Consider the following 24184-nt stretch of genomic DNA (forward strand, 5'->3'; position numbering starts at 1 on the left):
CAGGCGTTATATAAAAAACTATGGCATTTTTATTGTTAATAAATCATTTATTTTGACTAAAGCGGTCCTGACTGAAATCTGGTTTTGGCACAAAAACATGTTCCATAAAACCCTATACAGCTGGTTTCCAGATTCTGGGAATGATATTAATCCTGCTCCTTCTGTCACATAAAAGCTCACAAAGGTGGAGGTTGGGTGACGCATCTCCTACTACAGGTAAGCAGAACAAACAAAGAAGGGAAATGTTTGAGAAAAACAACAAAAATTACATTGGCTTGACGTACAATTATAAAAAATAAAGTACACCAATGACACTGCTGGGTTTGGAAGTGGATTTGGATTAGACTCATATATACAGGTACTATATATATCTGCCTTCATTTAAAATAAAAGTGTTTTGCAAATAAAAATGAGAAACCCAATCTGTTGTCCACTGCTTTAAATAGATCCTTCCGACATAAAAAAAAAACCACAATCTACAGTGCTATCTTTTTGTTCATTGTGTAAAGATCCCACACATTCAGTCGCTGTCTTTTTCTTTTCTGTAAACTTTGATCTATTTTTTTCTGCAAATTGAGTGTCAGAGCGAGGAATATAATCAGATATTTTGCATCAGCTCGTTTCCTTAGTTGGTTTAATTGACGAATGCATTCAGCCCTCGTAGACATTTATTTGTGAGCTTTAAAAGAAGCGTAAGACGACTTTTGGGCTAGAGAGCTAAGAAAGCTCCGTTAGTGTTTTAGAAACTTGAGCTCTTGTAGGACAGTCATAGAATCTGGTGGACTGGTGTGGATCCAAAGGGACTTAGGATCTACTTTCACGTGAATGCTCACCATCTGCTTTCCTGGAACAAGAAGGAGAAACTGAAAATTTTGTCAAGTGAGTTATAAGACAGCGACTGTGTGGATGTGTGGGGTATGTGTGCAAATGTGCAGACAGCATGTCAGTATCGATCCGTGAAGTGGCTCCATTTACTGAAAGAAGATCTGACGAATGGGATTAAAACACATAGAAGTACACACGGACATCCGAATGGCACAGAATTTATTACATTTTGGACATCAAAGCAGAATAAATGTGTTTTTCTTAAGCACATGACATAATGTAGCATTGCTACCGTCTTCTAATTTCTCATACGACAAAACCAACCTCTGTGCAAAATATTGATCCATCCAGGTTCCATGTCTGCTGATTACACAGATCTATGACCAACAATTCCCTACAATAATCACTAATGTGCTCTGACTGAAATGTCTCCATAACTAAATGTGAAATATGTAGAGAAAATACAATGTAAATAAATATTTGAAAAATTAAGTTGCTTGAATCGCAAACAGTAAACATCATCTAATGGCTTTCATGTGTCATCAAAGCACCAGAAGCATCAAAATTCCTAATAAGATAACTCATAGGGATACATCAAAGCAATCACCTCTGAGGAAGACTGGCAGTTGAAAGTCGAAAAATGTCAGGAGATAAAATTTCCAGAAAAACCTTGTCTGAATAAACAAAACCTTAACATATATCCCACAAAAGAAGACAAAATTAATTTGCTGGAATTAGTAAACATTTATAAGTTTTAAAAAAAAGACTAAATGTGCCCTTCTCTGAGTATTTTAATTTGTTAAACAATAATGCCAATTCAAAAGTGGAATCTTATAATGTATAAAGCATACATATCCTCTGCGCAGCAAAAACGTTAATACATCAGTTACATATATATTACAACCTGAATAAATAATCAGTCGAACTATTGGCTGATGTAGATTAACTAATGATAGCTATAATCTACTTTAGTCAGGCTAAAAAAAAAACTTTTGTTAACCAATTTATTGCATTTGTGTCAAAATTCAAAAGAGCTAAAAGCTTGTTGGATGGCAAATAAACCTTTGCTGTACAAGGATAGAATTGACTCAGAGAGAGGTATTATCATTGTAGTCTCTTTTTGACTAATTGCATATTTTTTTTTATCTGCAGAGGAACAAAACAGATGTTTTGTGTTGTTTTTAATAAACCCAAACCCTCAAAGTTATCGAGATGTGAAAATACCTTTCAACAACCCAACATATTAACAGTCATATACACCAGAAAAATCCTGTGAAAGTATTTCTTGTCCCATATTAATTTTTAAAGAAAGTTGACACAAGCCAGATGAAAAAATAATTTTCAATTGCCAAATACAATACATGAAGTACAGTGCATTAACAGTGAAGCACCTGCATCAACTCCTCCTCCACCACATGCTGCCCTCTCAGCTGCCTGCTATGGTTTCCTCTCTTACTCTTTTTTTTCATAAATAATCTCCTCACCACACAGCATCTTTGATTGCTGTTTCCTGTGGGCACACACACACACACACACAGATACAATACCGACGCACTGTACACACACACTTTCCCTGCGCCGTTCAGAGACAGTTGCGCCAGCTGAGTTTTGATTTGGACTGAAAAGTTGCCTCTTTCCCGAATAACGACAAGCACTCAAGAGACAAGCGTAGCACAGTTATCGTATTGAAAACACACAAATGCACTCACACACTCAAGCGAAACGCAGAACAACTCACCAAAAAAAAAAAAAAACATGCCAAAACAACAGAAAGAGCACTCGTAGAAGGAGATTTAATCACAGGCACACACACAGGCAAGCCACCCACACATGGCACACACACACACACACACATACAAGTGTGTTCACACACCCCCACATTATGCTGCATAATCAAAAGGCATTCAGCCATTTCAGCAGTGTTCTGCGAATGAGCCAAGGAAGAAGTCTGTCGGTGCATTAGCCAGCATGTAATCATATCCTCAGCGCAATTAGAACTGGTTCTAATTCTTCACTGGAAGGCTTGCCTTTCCCACTACTAATAGTTTACTTTACTGAGACAGCTGACAGACAACCCTGCTGCCCCACACACACACACACACACACACACACACACACACACACTTTCACCATCAGCTGCAGCCTGTCAGTCAGTAGGAAGACCACAATACATCCAAAGCCAAATCTCACATGTGCCACATTAGTCCCATCAGTATTTAGCAGTGCCACTGACCGCGTGTGCACTGCAGTGTTGTTTAATGAGCTGGACTTTTTAGAATCGAATCATTAACATTTGTTAGAACATATAGATTTATTTGATGCACGTGTAATGTGATGCCCCCCTTGGATGTATTCCACAAATAAACAACATCTGTGCAAAATAAGAATAAATATTCTACATCAGTAAAGGAATGGAATAATCTTTTTTTTAATATCACATATCGTTTTTTCAGTACTGATGTCACATTCTATAGCTAATATTGGATATTAATGTTGTCCATCTCTACTATCCACCTATTTAGCAATAGTCCTGCTAACTTTGCAGCCTTATGTTTCCCCCTCTACTTCATTAAATTGAGCAATCATTAGAGCAGTTATGCTATTCCTCAGCACAGTGTAGCATTATATGTAGAGCTGGGCGATATGGACCAAAACTCATATCTCAACATTTCTTCGCAAAATAGCGATATACGATATTAATCTTGATATTTTTAGACAAATCTGGGATAAATTTGCTGATAAAAAATGTCACACAAGCACATGTATTAACAAACAGCTGCACAATATGTGCCACTTTTGGCTTTTCCTCCTCTAAGGGACAGCACATGTGAGTGAGTTCTGTAGTGTGGCTTGTTTAGGGGAAGGTCTGGGTTAGGAGGCATTTAGAGATCCATCTAACAGTGATTTTCATGCTGTTCTGAGAAGTAACGAAAGCAGCAAGTATTTTAATACAAAATAAGCTTTAACATATACAGTTTATCCCAGAAATATGGAAAAGATTGTAAAGGACACTGTTTGACTGTACTCTAAGAATAATATTAAATACTTGTATGATGTTATTTGTACTGTGTGATAGTATAAATAAAAACAAGTAAAAAAAAAAAATATATATATATATATATATATATACAGTATATATATATATATATATATATATATATATATATATATATATATATATATACAGTATATATATATATATATATATATATATACAGTGTGAAAGAGTTTTTGCCCCTTCCTGATTTCGTACTTTTTTGCATGTTTTCCACACTTAAATGTTTCAGATCATCAAACAAATTTAAACATTAGTCAAAGATAACAAGTGAACACAAAATGCAGTTTTTAAATGAAGGGTTTTATTAATGAAGAAAAAAAAAATCCAAAGCTACATGGCCCTGTGTGAAAAAGTGTTTGCCCGCTAAACTTAATAACTGGTTGGGTCACCATTAGCAGCATCTACTGCAATTTTGCGATAACTTGCAATGAGTTTTTTTTTTTACAACGCTGTGGATGAAATTTTGGCCCACTCATCTTTGCAGAATTGTTATAAATCAGCCACATTGGAGGGTTTTCAAGCAAAATCCTAGTTTTTTTACAGCATCTCAAAAGGACTGAGGTCAGGACTTTGACGAGTGTTTTGGATCATTGTCCTGCTGTAGAACCCGTTCACTTCAGCTTGAGGTCCAAACAGATGGCTGGATATTCTCCTTCAGGATTTTTTGGTAGACAGCAGAATTCATGCTTCTATTTATCACAGCAAGTCTTCCAGGTCCTGAAGCAGCAAAACATCCCCAGACCATCACACTGCCACCACCATATTTTACTGTTGGTATGATGGTCTTTTTCTGAAATGCGGTGGTACTTTTATGCCAGATATAATGGGATACAGACCTTCCAAAAAGTTCATCTTTTGTCTCGTCACTCCCCAGAATATCTTCCAAAAAGTCTTGGGAATCATCAAGATGTTTTCTGGCAAAATGTTCTTGTTGCTTAGCAGTGGTTTTGGTCTTGGAACTCTACCATGGAGGCCATTTTTGCCCAGTCTCTCTCTTATGGTGGATTCATGAACACTAACCTTAACTGAGGCAAGTGATGCCTGCAGTTCTTTAGATGTTGTTGTGGGGTCTTTTGTAGGGCCCTATAAAATCTGCGTTAACGGAATCGCAGACGAGATCACAAAATCGACCAATAAAAACGATTAATGGACAGAATCAACATGAAACGCCGTCACCGTGAGGCAACTGACATTTTTTTAATGGGGAAATGTTCCGGGTAGCGCTCATTAGGTGCAACGCACTCCACCCTGCTGTCCTGGCTGAATTAAGCACTCCATAAAATACCCAAACACTTTTTAAAATTGCCAAAAAAAAAAAAATCATAACTGACTCCTAAATACAGAGCCACCAGTTCCCGTTTAACTTTGCTGTGCCTGTAAAGCTACGTTCGTTTCTCATGTAACGCTGTGGCACTCTGTGAAAACATGAGAGGCTTTAATCAGTTTCACCTGTTCAGAGCGTTAGTGACGGAGCATCGCTGACATGACGTCTCTGAGCAGCTGACGGACAAAACGGGGCGGAGTTAACTAAGGGATTATGTAAGGCAGTAGCGCAGGGTGGGAGATCATGTGATCAGGGGTTATTTTGTCTTAATTGTTTTTGCATTTATATGGGGATTAATTTAGGATGTGATTTGAAAAATGCATTTGTTTCTTAGAAAATCAGTTATCATTTGAAAAGGATGTGAATATTGTTTTTGTTTGTATTCCTTAATAATTGTTTTTGGTTTAATTTAAACCACACCCATGGGAGGGGCTAGCCTGTTTAAGGATTTTTTGGGCTCTAGTGGCCTTTATATGACAGTTGCTTGACAGGGGGGGGAGGGCAGGGAATGACGCGCGGCGGGGGGTCCTGAGCCGGGAATCGAACCTGGGACCGGCTGCAGGTGAGGAACTACAGCCTCCATTTATGGGGCGGGCGCTCAACCCACTGAGCTAAACACCACCCTGTGGTTCTTCTTTTTGAACGAAAATCGAACCCGGCCACAGCGTTTAAACAACATCGCATATGTGCTACAGAAGATCTGTGGGAAAAAGTTGCGTGTTGCTGTGGACGAGACCATTGATGCCAGCGATTGAAACATTGTAGTTTAATGATAACTTCTGATGATGTCATCAGGATGATTTAAATTGGGTTAATTTAAATTAAGTTTTTCAAAACTTAAACAATAAACCTGATTAGATTCTGTAAATCTGAGGGAAAATTGGGTGACTGTGACATTAATGCTGTTCTCATACATCTTTATATGACATAAATAAATAAAAAAAAGCAGTCAGAATAATCCATGTCACTACAACTTATATCTACCTTTTAATTGTATCTTACTTTATTTTTGACATACATTTTTGTTTTATTATTTTATTTATTTATTTATTTATTTTTTAATTAGTATTTATTTTGATTCCTCACAGGAGTGAAAAACTATTATTTTCTGGAAAAAAAATGATTAACATTTCCACAAAAAAAACGGAATTAAAAAAAATTTAAGTGGAAAACAGTAAAAAAAATTTAAAAAATCAGGAAGGGGCAAACACTTTTTCACACCACTGGTATCTCCATGTGGGCGATATTGTCATTTTCTATATCACTAAAATAGAAAACTCGATATATCTTGAATCTCGATATATTGCCCAGCCCTAATTACTGTATATGCCACCTTTAAATAACACATATGTCTAATATAATCCTAGATATATATTAACCCTTAGTCCCGTATTAGCACATCGTTGCTCTGTGCTTTTATTTCTCTGTGCGGTTGCAGACGTGTCCCTAAAAGTCGTGTAACGATGCAGTTCATTTGGAGAACCCACAGCGCACTATGCCATGTAAGAAATTAGAAAACAGACTTTGTTCCAGGGAAGAAGGTGTTTTACATCGCCGGCTCAGATCGCAGATGCTTGTTTTCACCTGCATGGACAGGTTTTTAAACATCTGTGTTTTTACAGGACAGAGGGCTGGTAACAGTAGCTCCAGTCGTAACATTGAGGGGGGCATTCCATGAAAACACCTGCAAGAGGCTGCTTAATGCCAACAAGCCCCCTACTCTGATCCGTCTTCAGCTTCTCCCTCTTCTCTTACACTTGTACGCAATCAGTATCATCGCGACAGCCCCCTGCTGCATAACCCCCCTGGTAAACAACAGCCACTCAGCTGGATATCAGCCACCAAGCTTGAGGCTTTCTCACAACCTGAGCCCTCCTTCTAAAACTACAGGGCTGAACGATATGGACCAAAATTCATATTTCAATATTATTTCTCAAAATGGCAACATACGATATAAATCTTGATCATTTTAATTCAAATAAAGTCTTACCAGAAATGCCACAAGGGCTAATTTATTAATAAACAGCTGCACAATATGTGCCACTTTTGCCTTTTTCTCCTCTAAGGGACAGCAAGTGTGAGTGAGTTCTGTTGTGTGGCTTGTTTAAGGGAAGTTTAGGTTTAGTACGCACTCAACGATCCCTCGAACTGAGCTTTTTATGCTGTTCTGAGGAGTAGTGAAAGCAGCGACCCCTAAAATAAGTAGTTTAATACAAAATAAGCTAAAAAATATCGATATAGGCGATATTGTCATTTTCTATATTGCCAAAATGGAACACTCGATATATCTTGAATCTCGATATATTGCCCAGTGCTACCTCCAACCTCTAAAACTTACTCTTTCTTCCTTGTCTTTTGACTTCTGTGATAGATATAATTATTTGCCGGTCCCATGCAGGGCAAGGGGTGAGGAACTAGCTACATTCAAGGTTGGAGTCAATTATAATAGTAATCGCGTATTTGATAATTAATTACAATAATGGTGTAATTTTAATAGTAACTGTAATTTTAAAAATCTGTTGCTGTCATAATTATAACTAAATTGTAATTGAGTTTAGATAATTGACTTTGTAATTGTAATTTACATGAAAATTCTATTAAAATTATCAATTATAATTTAATGCAAAACTGGTGAACCATGTTTCCGTTCTATGTACAGTTCTACACATATGTAGTTAACAATTATTAAAATATGTTTCATATCAAGCTTTCAAACATTTTACCATTTAAAAAAAAATTAATTTAGGGGTATACTGGCAGAAAAAAAAGGCTCAGATGTCCACACTAAAAATATTAAAAACTATATTTTCATTGATTAGGAAGCATAACAAGATGATCAATCGATAGGAAAGATATTAGATGATAGATATTTGTTTTTCGTGTATTTTACAGCTGATTTAGGACCCGTTATCATAAGATATGCTAACGGGACGCTAACACAAAAGGAAGGTTAGGTTGTATGGGTTTATTTATTTTAGACTAACTTTAGTAATTGAGAGCGTAATTGCAATTGACTTTCCGAGGACAAAAAATAATTTCAATTTAATTGTAATTGGGGAAAAAAATGCTGGTTACTGTAATCGTAATTGTAACTGAAAAATGTAATTGACCCCAACCCTGGCTACATTATTGTCGAGCATAATGGCGGGGACACATTGCCTCATTGTGTGGCGGAGGTCTAATAATTTTTACACACAAATTTACATGAAGATGACAGAGCTTAGAATACAAGACGCTCTCCCCCTCCCTGTGCGTGTCCTCTTGTACTGTACAGAGAGACAGCAGACTGTAACAGCACTGAGGGGATGAGATAACCATTCACCATTGTGAGAAAAGGCTGTCACAGCTTTGTTTTCTCTCCCACTCTCAACCCCCTCCCCTCTCTCTCTCTCTCCCTTACTCATGCTATCCCTGACTCTCTCGCAGGAATATAAAAATGCTGTAGCCGCGATTACAGAAATAGTCCTGTTTCTATAATTAGATGTAAACACATGAACTAGACACTGGAGCTTGCTCCCTCCCACTGGCCCCAGAGCCTCCTGGGAAGAAAGATGTGCGAGACCGTGTGTTGTGTTGTGTTGTGTTGTGTTGTGTGGGTGCGCGTGTGCTTCTTTTAATATGTCCATTTGTGTTGTATTAGTGAGCGTGTGACAAATTCAAACTGGTCCTGCCATGGCTGTCTGCACAGTCATCCTTTTTTCCTCTTTTTTTATTTTATTTTTTTTAATCGGAGAATCGTGCAACCCTTGCGTAGCCCCTTCCCCCTATTTCACCAATGGGCTAGGTCAACGGTCATGCACGGCAAACAGTGAAGGCTAACGCATGCAGTTACAGCAGACAAACACACATCTGTTGCTGAAGAGTCAGTCAATTGCCCCAGATACTGAGGACACATCCTGTAGCAGAGACAGGAGGCAGTGTAGCCTAGTGGTCACAGCCGGCACGGAACTAAACATAGAAAAATTATGTAAAAAAAAAAAAAAAAAAAACAGGTGAGGAGTGGAGACAAATTTACAAAATGAATCAAGATTATAAAAACAGGTTCTCGGAGAAATTTGAATTAAATAAAGAAAGAGTTCAATCATCATAGGAGACTAAAAGCGTCCTGATTAGGGCTGGGCAATATATCAAGATTCAAGATATATTGCGTTTTCTATAGTATATATATCGCTTTTTGTTTTTTAAGATAGCTTATTTTGTTTTAAAACACTTATTTTAGGAGTCGCTACTTTCACTATTTCTCAGAACAGCATTAAAAAGCACAGTTAGATGGATTTCTGAGTACATCCTAACCCAAACCTTCCCCTAAACAAGCCCCACTACAGACCTCACTCACACGTGCTGTCTTTTATAGGAGAAAAGGTCAAAAATGGTACATTTTGTGCAACTGTTTGTTAAAAAATGTGCCTGTGTGGCATTTTGCATCAGCAAATTTAACCCTGAATTGTCGTTCTGGTCATTTTCATTTGAATTAAAAGTATTGAGATTTATATTGTATATCGCCATTTTGAGAAAAATGATCGAGATATGAGTTTTGGTCCACATCGTCCAGCCCTAGTCCTGATAACAGCTTTTCCACAGATACGATATCGATATTGCAGGCATGAGTATTGGTCAATATCCATCCAATACGTGATTAGTACAAATCACAAGTATACTTATATATATTACGTATTTTGTGGTGTGTAATGGTAGAAAAGCTGGATCAAGTGATATTACTCAACAATATGGGAAAAAGTGACCCATTCATTATTAACCAATAGGTTATATACATTTTTAAACTTAAACAATTGAATAGAATAAATAAAGAATAAATGAGAAGATCCTGAAAAAGAACCTCAACAAATCTAATAAAGTCAATATATAATCTGAGATCTGAATCTGTAAATGATTTTGTTTTTTTTTTTATATTAGACCGACATCAGAACAGGACACCCTTTATAAAAGACAAAGAATTAGCATTAATATAGTGACTTAAGTGGCATTTTCTGGTGCGTAAGACCTGGGACTTTTCTGTATGGAGTTTGCATGTTCTCCCCATGCATGCATGTGTTTTCTTTGTTATTCTAGCCAACTATTGGCCCAACGACAGACCAGCTTCTTCTCTAGGGTGTACCCCGACCCTACTACAGGAAAAAACAAGTACAGGATAAATGAATTAATAATTCCTGGAGCTAATTTTAGCTTCTTTCGGAGCAGCTGCCACCTACTTGAGCATCATACTGAATACATTAATGGGATATATATTGACATTTAGCAATGCGCCTCATTTTTTGGACCCACCACCACCTAATATTTATAGACACTTACAAAAACAGTATCTGCCATCATGCCTTGATAAAAGTGGAAATTCATTACATAGAAAACACTTTATATGGAAAATATATCGTGTTGCAAAAAGAGAAGCACAAAAATCCCAGCTACTAAAATAACGTCTAAAGCTCCTTTGTGTGACGCATCACAGAATCTATTTACCGGAACTCGTCTTATGTGCAGCGAGAGAGAGAAGACTATAGGAAAAGCACTACCGATTCAAATGATCACAACATAAGCTGTGGATAACGAACACGCTGCATCTTAAGCATGAAATCCTGCCAGGAGCATCGAGAGCAAATAAGACAGGGGGGAAGACTCAAGCGTTAAAGGGTTAACAAAGCACCTGTCTGGGCCACACAGCCAACCACAGGGTGCCTCAGCCCTGGGGGGTGAGGGGGTGGGGGTGTTGTCTGGCAAACGCAAGGACAATCACCCTTCCACCAACCCAAACATCCCCACACCCAATCATGCACACACTGACCATGTATCTGGAAGAACAATAGGCCATCACTTCTGTCTTGTCTTTTTTTAATAGCATGATTATGATAATAAAACTGAAATGAAAAAAACGAGTTATCTGGATTTTCTGCTTGAGTCGTTAATAATGTCTCACAGCTGTCACATACAATACGACCAATGCGCCGAGGTGGGCCTTTAGGCTGCCTGACGAGAACCAGTTTGATACTGGGAGAGGGAGGGAGGGAGAGAGACTGGGGGGAGGAGAGACAGACAGAAGTAAAGCGGGAAAACAAACAATAAAGATAGATTTAGATATCAAAGACAAATCAGCTGGAAGGGTTTTAATCTATCTATCCATGCTTCCATTTATCTCATTGACTCATTGGATTCTTGAGTTCGGTTTCTCACTTCCTTGTGAATAGTATTAAATAAATAGAAAGGTATTACATTTCTGTGCATGGTAATTCAATACGGTAATTTATCACTCTATCACCCTTTGACATTGGTCTCCTTTGTGTTATTATGTACACACCCTATGCTCAAAGCAACAGCTCTGTGGCATCATGCCACACACAGCAGGTCAATGGAGGTCAATTTGATGAGCATGGGTCTGAGGACACAGTTATGTTGTGAGTTTTGAGCTGTTTCATTGGGAATTAGGTGTTTACAAGGTGAGTTTAGAGAGGATTTAATTTTTATTCTGAATTAATGGGGAATTAAAGCTATCATGTAAACATGGCCAGTGAGGAAATGTGGGTTGTTACAGCAGCAAGAAGAATAAAAGAAAAGAGCTCACCACACGTTGGGAATAAATAAATGAAGCATGAATTATAAGGGTATAATAAATAAATAATAATGTATTCTTAATAATGACATAAATAATAATAACCTACCTGTCTTAAGGCATAAACTGGTCGGGAATCTCAGTCACACACCAGCACACACACCAGCACACACACACCTCTACTGCTTGTTAAGGGACTCCATTGAACCAAACATGGAAACCAAAGAACTCAGACAAAACCCACATGCATTGAAGGATCTCCACTCAGCAAGACACGAGCTAGCAGGCCTACAACCCGAGATCATACCATTATGACCAATGACTGTACAAAGGATATCGCAGTGAACTCAAACATAAACCCATGTTCAAGTATTACCATAAGATGTTTGCACAGTTTTTTAGAGACAGAGGGGAAAAGTAGAAGGTGGCAGACAGGAGCAAGGTGCTATTTTATCCAGGTAACAACACCAAAACTACCTCTTTAACGTGTAATGTACTTACATTTACAATATTGTGCAACTAGCAAAAAGACCCAGACAATTGTCTTTAAGGGTGACCCAATAGAACCCTTTTAATTTAGATACCAATATAGCAGTCTTGAATAATGACCGATACTGATATGGATCTGATCCAATATCCACATGAATCATATATAGTATATAGAGGATGCACCGATCTTCCAGCCGGCTGATTGATCGGTGACAATTTCCCTTATTTTGAGGGATCGGCCGATCCTTGCATATGAAACCGATCTTTTTCACCTCCTCAAACATCTTGAAGTCCGTCATAAAGTCAGCCACTGTCCCCTTCTGCTGTGAGATGACTGACAGACCCGCCTACCAGGTCATGTATGCATGTGTGTGCGCCTCTTGCTAAGCTAACCGTGCCTCACGGAGGCACGGTTAGCTTAGCAAGTCGGCAGTTCGGCGGTAGTATACAAAAAAAGAGAGCAAAGGATCGCAATTTGTAATTCCTGTAATGCGGAAATAAGTCCTGATGGAGCTGCAAACAAAAACCACCACACCGCTGAGTGTGGAGCATTTGAAGCTAGAAATCAAGCCAATGCTAAAGCTAACGGAGCAAACAGCCAGTGGACTGCTGTTAGAGCTTATGATCAGTGAAAAGAGCAAAGCGACTATGAAGAAAATGATGGAAGTCATGGCTTTGTATATGAATAAAAATCTTTCACTCATGAACAAGTGACTGTAATAAGTGAGGGAACAACTAACCTGTGCCATGTGCATTCTGTCATTACACGATGACTTTTGAAAATGTTACACATGATGCACTTTACTATTTTTCATAATGTTTGACTTTTAGGAGCTTTTATCTTGTAAACTGTTGCAGATTATTTTTAGATTGATATTTTTACATTTAAAGGCATACCGCAGACTTTTTAACCTAAAGAGTTGATCCATATAAGTTATTTTAAATGATTCCTCAGGCCAATATACAGGGCTTGACAGTATCAATGTTCCGAGCGGGGCTTCCCTCTTGAAACACCGACCATGTAAGTTTGGAGAGACGAACCATCTTTGGCCAGGTCATGTGACCTGGAGAATGCCTGGAGAACATTTCACTTTACGGCAGTCACGTGACCATAAACTTGGATATGCATAGTTCCCACGTGACGTCACAACATCCGGGCATTTCCCGACCTGGCGCCATTGTTGTGGGCAGCTGAAAAGAGTTTAGCCTCTGTTTTCTGCCAAAAGAGCACAATATGGTTGTTTCGTGTTGGGTTAATAGTGCTATAATCGCCACAATAGTCCAGTTAAACGTGCATTTTTTAGTAGGGGAAGTCGGCAAGTCAGATCTGTAACTTCAGGATAAGGATTGGCTCTAAGGGCTGGGTCGGTCGGGGTGGGGTGCGAAGCAGGGCTGGGCTCGAGCCACGGCTACAGTCTTTGGGCTGGCGGAGCAGCCGCTACCGCCGCCGGAGACCCGGTGCTCTGCCCAGCTCAACGCGTCGGTGGCGATCCCCCCCACCACTCCCTGGCCTCGCCGCCGTTGTTGGCCCACCCCTTCGCCGGCGGCGAGGCCAGGGAGTAGGGGGGGGGCGCTACCGACGCGGCAAGGAGGGCCGAGCTCAGGGCCTCCAGCGGCAGGTAGAGGAGGGCGGTGGCGTGAGCCCAGCCCTTAGAGCCAATCCTTATCCTGAAGTTACAGGTCAACAACTGTCTGCATACACAATCAAAAGGTGAAGGAAGGCTGGCCCGACTGTTTGCTGATTTTTGCGACAGTGCTAGGGCGCTTGTGGCCACTAGGGGCGCTTGACGTGAAAGTTACTGGTCTAGCGCCCCTAGTGGCGAAAAGTTACCCAGTGTGCCTTTAAATATCCACAAAGCTGCTGCATTTGGACATTTTTTTTTAATTTTTGCACTACCAGGTAACCTAAAACTTAGGACATTTTAGTGGTAGTTTAAGATGTTTCATTAGTTTGTCCTGTAGATTATTATTTTATCATCTACCCCAAACCCTGTGATTTTCTTTATTTGTTAAACCAAAATACTGCTGTGCACTTTATTTTTAGCTGAAAACAGGTCTGCAATGTAACTTGATCATCAAGTTTAGTTTGTTTTTAAAATGTGAAAAATGTAAGACTAAAAAAAGTGACATAATTTGGTATTTTGGCCAGCAATGTTCTAAACTTTTAATTTATATTTGAGATAACTACCTCATGTGCAGTCAAAACAACACGTTTGTATTGTTTCGTGGATATTGTTCAATGTTTTACGATAAAATAAGATTAGAATATTCAAGGTGTTTGCTCTTAAAAAAAAAAAAAACAGTCAGGCTTTTAAAAAATCGGTGCACCCTTAGATATTACTTATTTTGTAGTGTGGAATGTTAAAAACAAGGCTTGATTATGTGATATCACTTAAACAGAGAACAATATTTATTAATTCACAAAAGAGACAATACATATTCATGAACATTTAGGTAAATATGTGAGATTGTAGCCTATGATTATTTTTACATACACTAGTCCCTTGGTAACAGCAGGTATGAGGAAAAACTGACCCATTTTTTAGAAGTGCAGGAGTGGAATATGGAATGGACTGCTTACATTGGAGATTTTTAGATAGAGGACGATATAATGTGATACTTTTTTTTTTTTTTTGCTGATATGGAACCAATATCAGATGTCAATATTGGATCGGGGCATCCTTAACAGTCTAACACCAGTGTTCACTGACCCCAGTGCCTTTTGCATTCAAATAGCTTTCGACGTTAGAAAAATAAATCATAATTTATATTGTGGATTTCAGCAGAGTTCTCATTGAATAACTGAACTAAACATGCAATGCACACTGCAGAAACTCTTCTCTGAAGCATCAATGGGTTTGGGGACTGTAATAAAAGATACAAGCTCTGATTGTTCACAACACTAGAGCTACAAGGCTAAAAAAGAAGGAGCTTTCTTTCCCACAAACGACCATCACCCGCTCACTGGAGGTTATTTCTTTAAAGACCTTGGTTACAGCCCAGCCCTTTGCGAGCTTCACCAAACACCTGTGTTTATCTTTGAAGCGTTTTCCCAACAACCTCAGACCCTTGGGGTATTTCAGCAATGAGATGTTCAATAAAAACTCTTAGTAAAGATATTTATTTTCCTTTACAAAAAAGAAAAGAATTAGAGAAGGCCAACACAGCACGGCTAACCTTTGAAGGGGGAGTTGCTCAGATATCCAACGAGGACATAAAAACTAAGAGAATGACAGGGACATCCTACCCGAAAACAATAAAGGGGGTGGAAGGGACTTTTTTTTTTTTATCTTTAACAGCAGCTGTAAAACACACACAAAGCTTAAGCCTGCAACAATGGCCCAGGGGCAGGGGAGGGTGGCTAAAACAGAAGTGGCAGGAAGACCACTGCTTCCCAGACACAAGGGTCTTCCTGCTGGAAAGAAAGAAAGGAGGCAAACATGGAAGGAAAGAGGGAGAGAGAATGACAAGACAGTTTATGGGAGGGGAGACCGGGCAGATGTAAAGGGACGAGGAGACAGGACGACCAGGATGACATAAAAATGACCTTTGATTGCATGGGGGTGTTTAGAGCAGCGCTCAACCACGGACAGGCCTTACATCCCCTGCTGCTTTCACACAGCCACACCTCAGCCAAAGCACACTGATCAGAACAGTATGGCCGAAAGATGAGCCCACAGCCATAAATGCCAGCAGTAAAGACAGCTCCACTGTGTCTCCCGCTCTGACACTATCCAACATCTGAATCCTGGCCTTACAGCCAACAGAGGACCGTCTCTCACGCTGTGCCCGTGCCAGCAGAAGATAAAATTACTATTTAAAAGTGCTAGTAAATCAACTGGCTGAATTAAACCACATTAGATGTGTTTACAGGTCGGTGTGTCACTGTAACAGGGACAGAGAAAGAGAGAGGGAGAGAGAAGTTTCCCAATGACACATTTCCAGAACCCAGTGCAAGTGTAAACTATAAATCGACCACATGACATCCGTTACAAATGACTGGCTTGTAGTAAGGGAAGATGGACGGAGGCAAATGCAAACAGACAGGATTTCTGCCAGCTCTGAGTAACACAGTTCTCTGGAAAACGGAGGTAGGAGTTAGTGTTTAAATCAGCCTTTGCTTGATTGCTACCCACCCTAGCAGTCTGCGTAAAAAGATTTAAAAAAAAAAAAAAAAAAAACAAGTTTGCATCGAAATCTTGTTGAAATTCAGTAAACTTGTAATGAACAAAAGCAAACGCAAGTGCTGGAACTGCTGTCACTCCTCGACAGTGAAGAAAGCGCTCACCATAAATAACTGCAAAGTAAGAGAGGAGGCCTTTCAAAGACCCACATCAAAAACCTGCATTTTTTACATCAACTCTGAAATATTCATGCTCTTAGTAAAATACTCGTGTGAAACAGTGTGCAAGTTAGTCCCTGTGGGGGAAACGCAGAGAATCTCAAAACACACTTGGCAAACTACACAGGCTAATGCTACTAGCTTACAGAACACTAATCATGACCTGCCTAATCAGGATGAGCAGACAAGTCACTAGGGCTAGGCAATATATCAAGTTTTATATTTTGGCAATATAGAAAATGACAATATCACCTTCATCGATATGTTTTTATTTCATAGCTAATTTTGTATTAAAATACTCACTTTATGAATTGCTGCTTTCTCTACTTCTCAGAACAGCATGAAATGCACAGTTAAATGGTATTCTGAGTGTGTCCCCACCCAGACCTTCCCCTGAACAAGCCACACCACAGAACTCACTCACACGTGCTGTCCGTTATAGGAGGAAAAGCCAAAAGTGGCACATTAGTTGCAGCCGTTTGTTGATAAATGTGCCAGTGTGGCATTTTGCATCACCTAATATATTTAACCCCGAATTTTATTTCTGGTGAGACGTTATTTGAATTAAAAAATATATATATATTTATATCGTATATCGCCATTTTGAGAAAAAATATCGAGATATGAGTTTTGGTCCATATCGTCCAACCCTACAAGTTACACAGGAGTTTGACTTCTCTAACATAGCATGACAAGCATGTACCAGTAGTTACTTTGGTCAAACGATTTTAGTTTTTTTTTAATTACTGAAAGTAATATTGATCAAAAATAATCAGCTTTTTTATTTTAAAAAAAAGTTCCATTGCTGTAATTCTCATTCAGCTCTGGTGACAATTTCATTTATTTATAAATGACATGCCTATTGTGTTCCATGATTTGCTGGAAGCATTTCCTGTTCCAACAAAACACCACCTTAAAATGTGCACCATGAATATCCGTGAATTATCTATATATATCACATGCCTCGTCCTCCACTTTTGCAATATGACATGGCTGACATTTTCAAGTGTTATTAAAATAATAAATCAAACTGAACTTAAGCAGCGCTCAATAGCCAGAAAACTCTCGCAGAGCCCTGGGGAGGATTTGAAAAACCATGTGAACTTGTGTCAAATTATTCTTCACTTTAATTGAATTGAATAGATAAAATAGAATTATACAGTTTTCCAGATCTTAAGAATATTAGACAGCTCGGCAGTCACACCCCATGCTTTGGTGACGACAGGGAGGAGAACAATGAACCACCTGTGCTGCTCACTGCGCAGAGATAACATTAGGGCAGGTCTTCATGATGGTGTAGCACTAAACAAAAGATACACCATATCTGGTTCAAGGTAGCACCTGTTCCCTGGAGACAGCACTAGCCATCACGCTCCTAAGGAAAGAAACATCAGTCTATCTATTTCACTCATTTTTATTTAAAAAGGGTCACCTGATCAAGTTATGACAACTTGCACTATGGGCTTGGCTAATTCCACCAGACGTCCATTAAAGCAGGACTTCAACCAATATTGTTAATATTCACACTCTCAACAAAACATCTAAAAAATAAATTAAAAAAAAAAAAAAAGGTGTGTACTTGCTCTTGCTGCATGAATTATCCTGGAAAATTAATTGAACCTCTGCTTCAGCATAATCTTGCACATTAAATCAAATTAAAAAAATAATAAAAAAAGAAACACAAATAATCTAATAAAAACACAATTAATTAAAAAAAAACAACATTATCAAACAATTTTAAAAACATTATAACAGTTCAGCAACAAAACTAATTAAAAATAAATCAGTTATAACATAGGGCGTCAAAATTGGTGATCAGGCAGTATTGTATTGACTCATCAACATTCAAAAAGGTATAAATAAATAAAAAATGTTCAGATTCCACAGTTGCATCACTTTTTTTATTTCAAGGCCACATTAACATAACCTCAAAGAGATCCTTGATCGGATCAATAGGACACTGTTTTGACTTATTTAAAACTCCTGCTTTGCACGCATGGATGAAAAAAAGACTTCTACGTGCATTATGTAAAACAGACTAATACAAAGTAACAATGGTATTTTCTAAACACACAAATACGAGGCTGCAAATTGCACACATTTGGAAGCGGCAGTTGAATGTACATATAGGCAATGGTGGAGCAATTCATTACAGAGGTTTTACAGTAAGTTATGCACAAATGCATGCTCCATCCATTAGTAAATGTGCACATTTCATGGCAGCAAAGATGTTTCCTTGCTCTCGAAGCATGAAGTGTAAACACACTGTATATATGTACCATCCAACATGACACAACACAAGAGAATGATCTAATGGTGACATTTTTCACCTAGTCTTGTTATACCTCGTAAAGACATGTAGATGTAGCCCTACTGTAAAAAAAAAAAAAAAAAAAAAAAAAAAAAAGACTAACGTCTTGGTTGAGTGAAGGCAATAAAGTGACAGCAATTTAATGTGAATGGACACAATTTCATTGCAAATTCAGCTGGCATGTCATCCCCATCCAAAACACATCCATGATGGCATTTTTATATTCATTTTACAATACCATGACATTCAATGTTTTATTTGCAAACAGATTCTATTGTCTGTGACATATTTATTGTTAGGGCTAAATATAGACTCGGCGTATTCAAAATCTCTGACAGTAGGTGTGGTATAAATCAAAATCCTGAATCTCTGGCTAACAGACACAACCTGAACAGCCTATTATTTATAGCACAAAGCTGTGCGTTTGCAGCTCCCCACCCACCAAAAAAAAATACAAATAAAAATCAGCTTTTGTACGACACTACTACTGCATGAGGCCATTGTTATTGACGTTATTCACACTATAAGTTGAAACGCACAGGATCAATCTATTCTAAATCATTGGTCAGTCTGATCTACAGCTTTATTGTGGAAAACACTGCAGCCATTGATAAGAGATGACAAAATACTGTACGTCATTAGTGATAAAAGATAATAAACATTTTTGACTGACCTGAATGTGGAGCCATCGGTATATGTGAGGGGTAATATTTCCCTGGTGGGAAGTGACCGGCGTGCTGCACAGAGTTGTGCCCGGAAGGAGCGATCCGTGAGGCGGCTCGGTGCACCAGGGCGCCCCGGTCTGAGAGGAGGTGCGCCGAAGCAGCAAAATCCCGTCCTTCCATAACCGAAGAATGAGAAATAATCCGAAAACCCGGACAGGAAAGCTCAGGAAAAATCAAATGAAACCCATTTATTAATCCTCCACTCCGTGTTTATGTGTTGCACTCAGTCGATGGAAGGCTTCCCCAGCCACAAACGTCGTCCCCGATCATCTTTTCTGCCAAAGAAGAGATTCCAATGAGCAAATAAAAAAATAAAAAACGATGTAAATAATGTCACTCCAAGAGAACACATGCCGTTAAAAGCGAATAATTAGTCAATCCATACCGTATAGTACCTCTGGAGTGTATTGTGCTATTTAAAGTGACTATTTTTTATTTTTTTGACTGAAAAATGTTTGCACAGCATTAAGTCTCTGCAGATGCAAACGGACAGAAAGGCGTCCTAAAGCCCACTGAGAGCAGACCAGCCTCTGCCTATTGATCAGCCTGAGCTATGGCCATAATATCACCACCAAAAAATGCATTTATTATTCCACACACGAGATCAGAACAGAAGCTACATGTGTTGATGTCCATGTGTTTTTTTTTTTTTTTTTGTAACATTTGGTTAATTTGACACTATGTAAAATCTGATTTGATTCAAGGACAACATCAGGTGCTGGAATCAGCATCTTAAACTGATTTTAATAGGGTTTTGTTATAAAGGACAGCAGCGTTGTCATTGGGGTGTGTTGACATGAATACTGCCAAGGTGATCAGCAGGTCCTGCTTTTTCCTACTGTTTCAAATTAATGCTGAAGGATAAATCTCCCATATCTCTATCCAACTCCTATTATCACACATTAATTATATATATATATACATATTTTTTTTTTTTACTTTTTTGCATTGCAAGTGGCTGCACACATGCTAAAGAAAAACGAATGCAAACTACAAATATACAATATACAAATATAATTTTTTTTAATGTTAATTACATTAAAGATAATGTGGTTTTCCAAGAACCATCATTGTTTGAAAAATAATCCTAAAATTAGATTTTAAGCGTCTGAAAATATTGAAACAAGGCTTCATGAAAGAGATGCATTTGATCCTGAAAGGCACAGACTACTCCACCCCCCTGTGTGTGTGTGTGTGTGTGTGTGTGTGTGTGTGTGTGTGTGTGTGTGTGTGTGTGTGTGTGTGTGTGCGCGCATAACTGCACTCTCTTCATCTGCCATGACCTATTTCAGGTCAGGTAATCAAAGGGAGAATAAATACATTAGTAGAGGCTGAAGCATCCCCAAGTTATTTATTTTTTTTGGGGGGAAATAACATTATTTAGTCGAAAGTCGCCAAATTAGAAGCATTTAGAGAAAATACACACACACATACACACACTGCATTCATTAGGCAGACCATAATGTAGATGGAGTGGCCTATAGCTTGCAGAAGGTGCTCTAATTGTGTATATAGGATTCTATAAAAAAAAAAAAAAAAAAAAAAAAAATCAATAATTGCATTAATAAATGATCAGCTGTAGTGCACGCTATAGGTACAAAATATCAGTTTGAGAACATTCAAGAAGGTAATCAGTAAAAATATTTTTTTTTATTTTAGTATAAAAAAATAAAACAAAATAAAAAAGCATGTGTTGAAACATTAAAATATCAAGCTTATAATATGTAGTCATGTTAACATATCGATTATCTTCCCCCCCTTTGTCGTGATCTCTCATGTTACCATATGCAGTCCACAGCTTATAATTCGATGCACAAACAACAATTTAAAAAAGAAAAAGCAGATCCCCGAACAGATTCTTGATATCTGCGATTTTGTCGAGGTTATTTGTGCACATGCATGTGGGACCAAGGCGTAAAACGTGAAAGAAAACCCTCCAAAGAACACGGAGTTTCCAGTGTGCGGATTGCAAAGGGACCCATTGTGAATGGCTGCCCGTCAGGAGGGCTGCCTTTGTCTCCACACTGGGAAAGCGCTCTGCAGTCGGCCATTACCTTCCCCTCACCACGATAGCACGAAAAGCTACATGACGACTGAATAAAATAGTTTTACAATTAAGGAAATAATTAAAGGTAACAATGCAGTCGGTGCTGAATGTTTATATTCCTGCGGTGCGGTTGGTTAGTTTCATTTCAGTGGAAAAACGCACGAATTTGCGCTAAAATAATTGTTTGGAATTTGTGGGGGAAAAAAATCGTCACATGTTGGGCATGAATTAAATCCCCATCAATTTAATTCCCCTAAAATAAAATCGGCTGCCAAAAAATAAATAAAAATAAAAAATGTGGCTGTAGCGGACGCGTCTTCGAGGAAGTCAGCGGACCTTCGTGTCTGAGTTGGCCGGGAGAGAGCTCACCTCGGCCGGGGAATGTAGACACCCAGCCCCCGCTCTCCGGCAATGCTTTCTGCGTTTATTTACCACTCCAGGCGACTCGAGTTAATACTGGGATACAATGGTAAAAATAAATCATTTAATTATGAAATGGTTTTGGAATTTAAATGTATTACGAAAGACATTTAAATCGCAAAATCACGTAAACCGGCACGATTCCCAAATGTAGGATAACTTCAAACAGAACCTCAATTATGATTGTGACAAATGGTTAAATTTGTCAAATTAAATTAAAATGTGTTGCTTAATAAATAAATGTCTGAGAATAATAATTATAGAGTATTAGAATTTTTAATTTAAATCCTACTCGATATTTTAGCCCAGCTGACATCTCCTTTTTCTTTTGTTGTTTTTGAAATTAATGCAATAGACCGTGTCTAATACACAACATGTCACTGAGGACATTTAGGACTACATACAGCCTTTGGTCGTTTCACAGCGAGGTAACTCAACCTAAAATGCTTTAATTTTTAATATATATATATAAAATAGTAAGTATTAAAATGACTACTTACTGGTATGTTAAATCCTTGCATAACAATAAATTAAAAAATCGCAAATCTCAGGAAGGAAAGGTGTTGTGCCATGTGCGAAGCCCATTTAAAATCAAAATGTGGCTAAAGTGAAGTATTTCCTCTGAGGCTGTGCAGTCGCTTGCTGGTTCACTCTATGGAAGCAGTGGGACCGGGGCTGGGCTTCCGGCCTGGGTAGATTGCGGCTCGGATCTCCAAGCAGCGGTTTTCCCTCCCGGTGCAACTGCGTATACCTCGAGTCTCAGGGCAGGGTAAACACGCGCTCCCATTGGTCGGACACCCCGCATGCTAATTAGCTCGTGCAGCCCGCCTGCAGACACGGACGGCTGTGATTGGTCAACAGCAGAGGCCAATAGTCCGCTGACTGGCAGTGCAGAACAGAGCGAGAAGCGCCATTTTTCAAAGCAGAAAAAGAACCAGAGGTGTAAAGACTACTGGTATATCCTACTCAAGTAGAAGTAGTGTTACTTGATTGAAATTGTACTTAAGTACGAGTACAAGTCAGTCATACATTAAATACTCAAGTACAAGTAAAAAGTATCTCAATTAAAGAGTACACATAGTAAAAGTTAGTAGTTACTTTCACCCAACATGTTTATTTTTTTGTTAATAAATCTTGCCACGGTTCCCTTGCGTACAGTAAACCAGTGGTTCACAAACGGTGGATTTTGTGACAACCACACATTATAATTGCAATATACAACTACACAAAAATAATTATTTTTTAATTTACTACTTTGTATGCACTCATTTCATAATACAGAGGCAAACTCTCTATATATATATAGTTAATAAATATTTCATGCGTAATATAGTTGTCTTAGTCACATTTTATTTGGCATTAGTAAATCATTATGCACATTTATAGATATTGTACATGATATGAGTGATATCACGTGTTATACAGGCTATTTTGCACAATAGTTGTGCCTTCAGATTTTTACTAGTCCTTGGATGTACCTTTGGGCACAAAACGTTTTGGAACAACTACAGTAAACATCTCATGTATAAACTTAAAGAGGAAGTGACAAAGGCATCTGTATGAAATAAAAGGTTTGTAGCCATTTTTTTTTTTTTTAATGAACACCAATTAATTAAATTCAAAATAAAAATAAAAAATCAGGCTCTAAGTATATAGATACATTTAAAAACTCTACAACTGAGAATAACCTCCATTCAATGCTGTTTTGGTGCGGTGCCTTACATTTAATCTGATTGGTCGGCTGTGATGTGATGCATTTTATTGTTGTCTGGTCATTTCATTTCCCAATGCCTGTTGATCATTTTAAAACCAAAAATAATAATTTACTCAGTAACAGTTGTGTGTCGAAATGTAAAGAATGACTTTACTTCTTTGAAAATGTACTTAAGTAAAATGACTGATTTAGAAATGTACTCAAAAAAAAGTTCAAGTACCCATAAAAGCAACTCATATACAGTAACGTGAGTACTTGTAATCCATTACTTTCACCTCTGAGGAGAACATTTTTAATGAGTAAAGGCGTAGTATTAAAATGACTTCATGTCAACCTGTAAATCATTTATTTAATGTAATAATATTTTCCC

At 38.2% G+C, this 24184-nt stretch overlaps 1 protein-coding gene and 1 long non-coding RNA gene across 6 annotated transcripts in view; one reads left to right on the forward strand and one right to left on the reverse strand.

Annotated features, from left to right (window-relative positions):
* Positions 1–22830, reverse strand: part of bahcc1a (BAH domain and coiled-coil containing 1a) — a 93754-nt gene extending 70924 nt beyond the window's left edge. For all 5 annotated transcript variants that reach the window (XM_028454377.1, XM_028454375.1, XM_028454376.1 and 2 more), the window contains exons 1-2: positions 22601–22830; positions 19582–19908 (exon numbers count right to left, since the gene is read on the reverse strand). In XM_028454377.1, the coding sequence (XP_028310178.1) occupies positions 19582–19753 (172 nt within the window). In that variant the 5' untranslated portion in view covers positions 19754–19908; positions 22601–22830. The remainder of the gene's footprint in view (positions 1–19581; positions 19909–22600) is intronic.
* Positions 1–24184, forward strand: part of LOC114467878 (uncharacterized) — a 60016-nt gene that overhangs the window by 8187 nt on the left and 27645 nt on the right. The window lies entirely within an intron of this gene.

This window comes from Gouania willdenowi, chromosome 8 (genome assembly GCF_900634775.1).
Source record: "Gouania willdenowi chromosome 8, fGouWil2.1, whole genome shotgun sequence".
In the NCBI taxonomy this organism is placed as follows: domain Eukaryota; kingdom Metazoa; phylum Chordata; class Actinopteri; order Blenniiformes; family Gobiesocidae; genus Gouania; species Gouania willdenowi.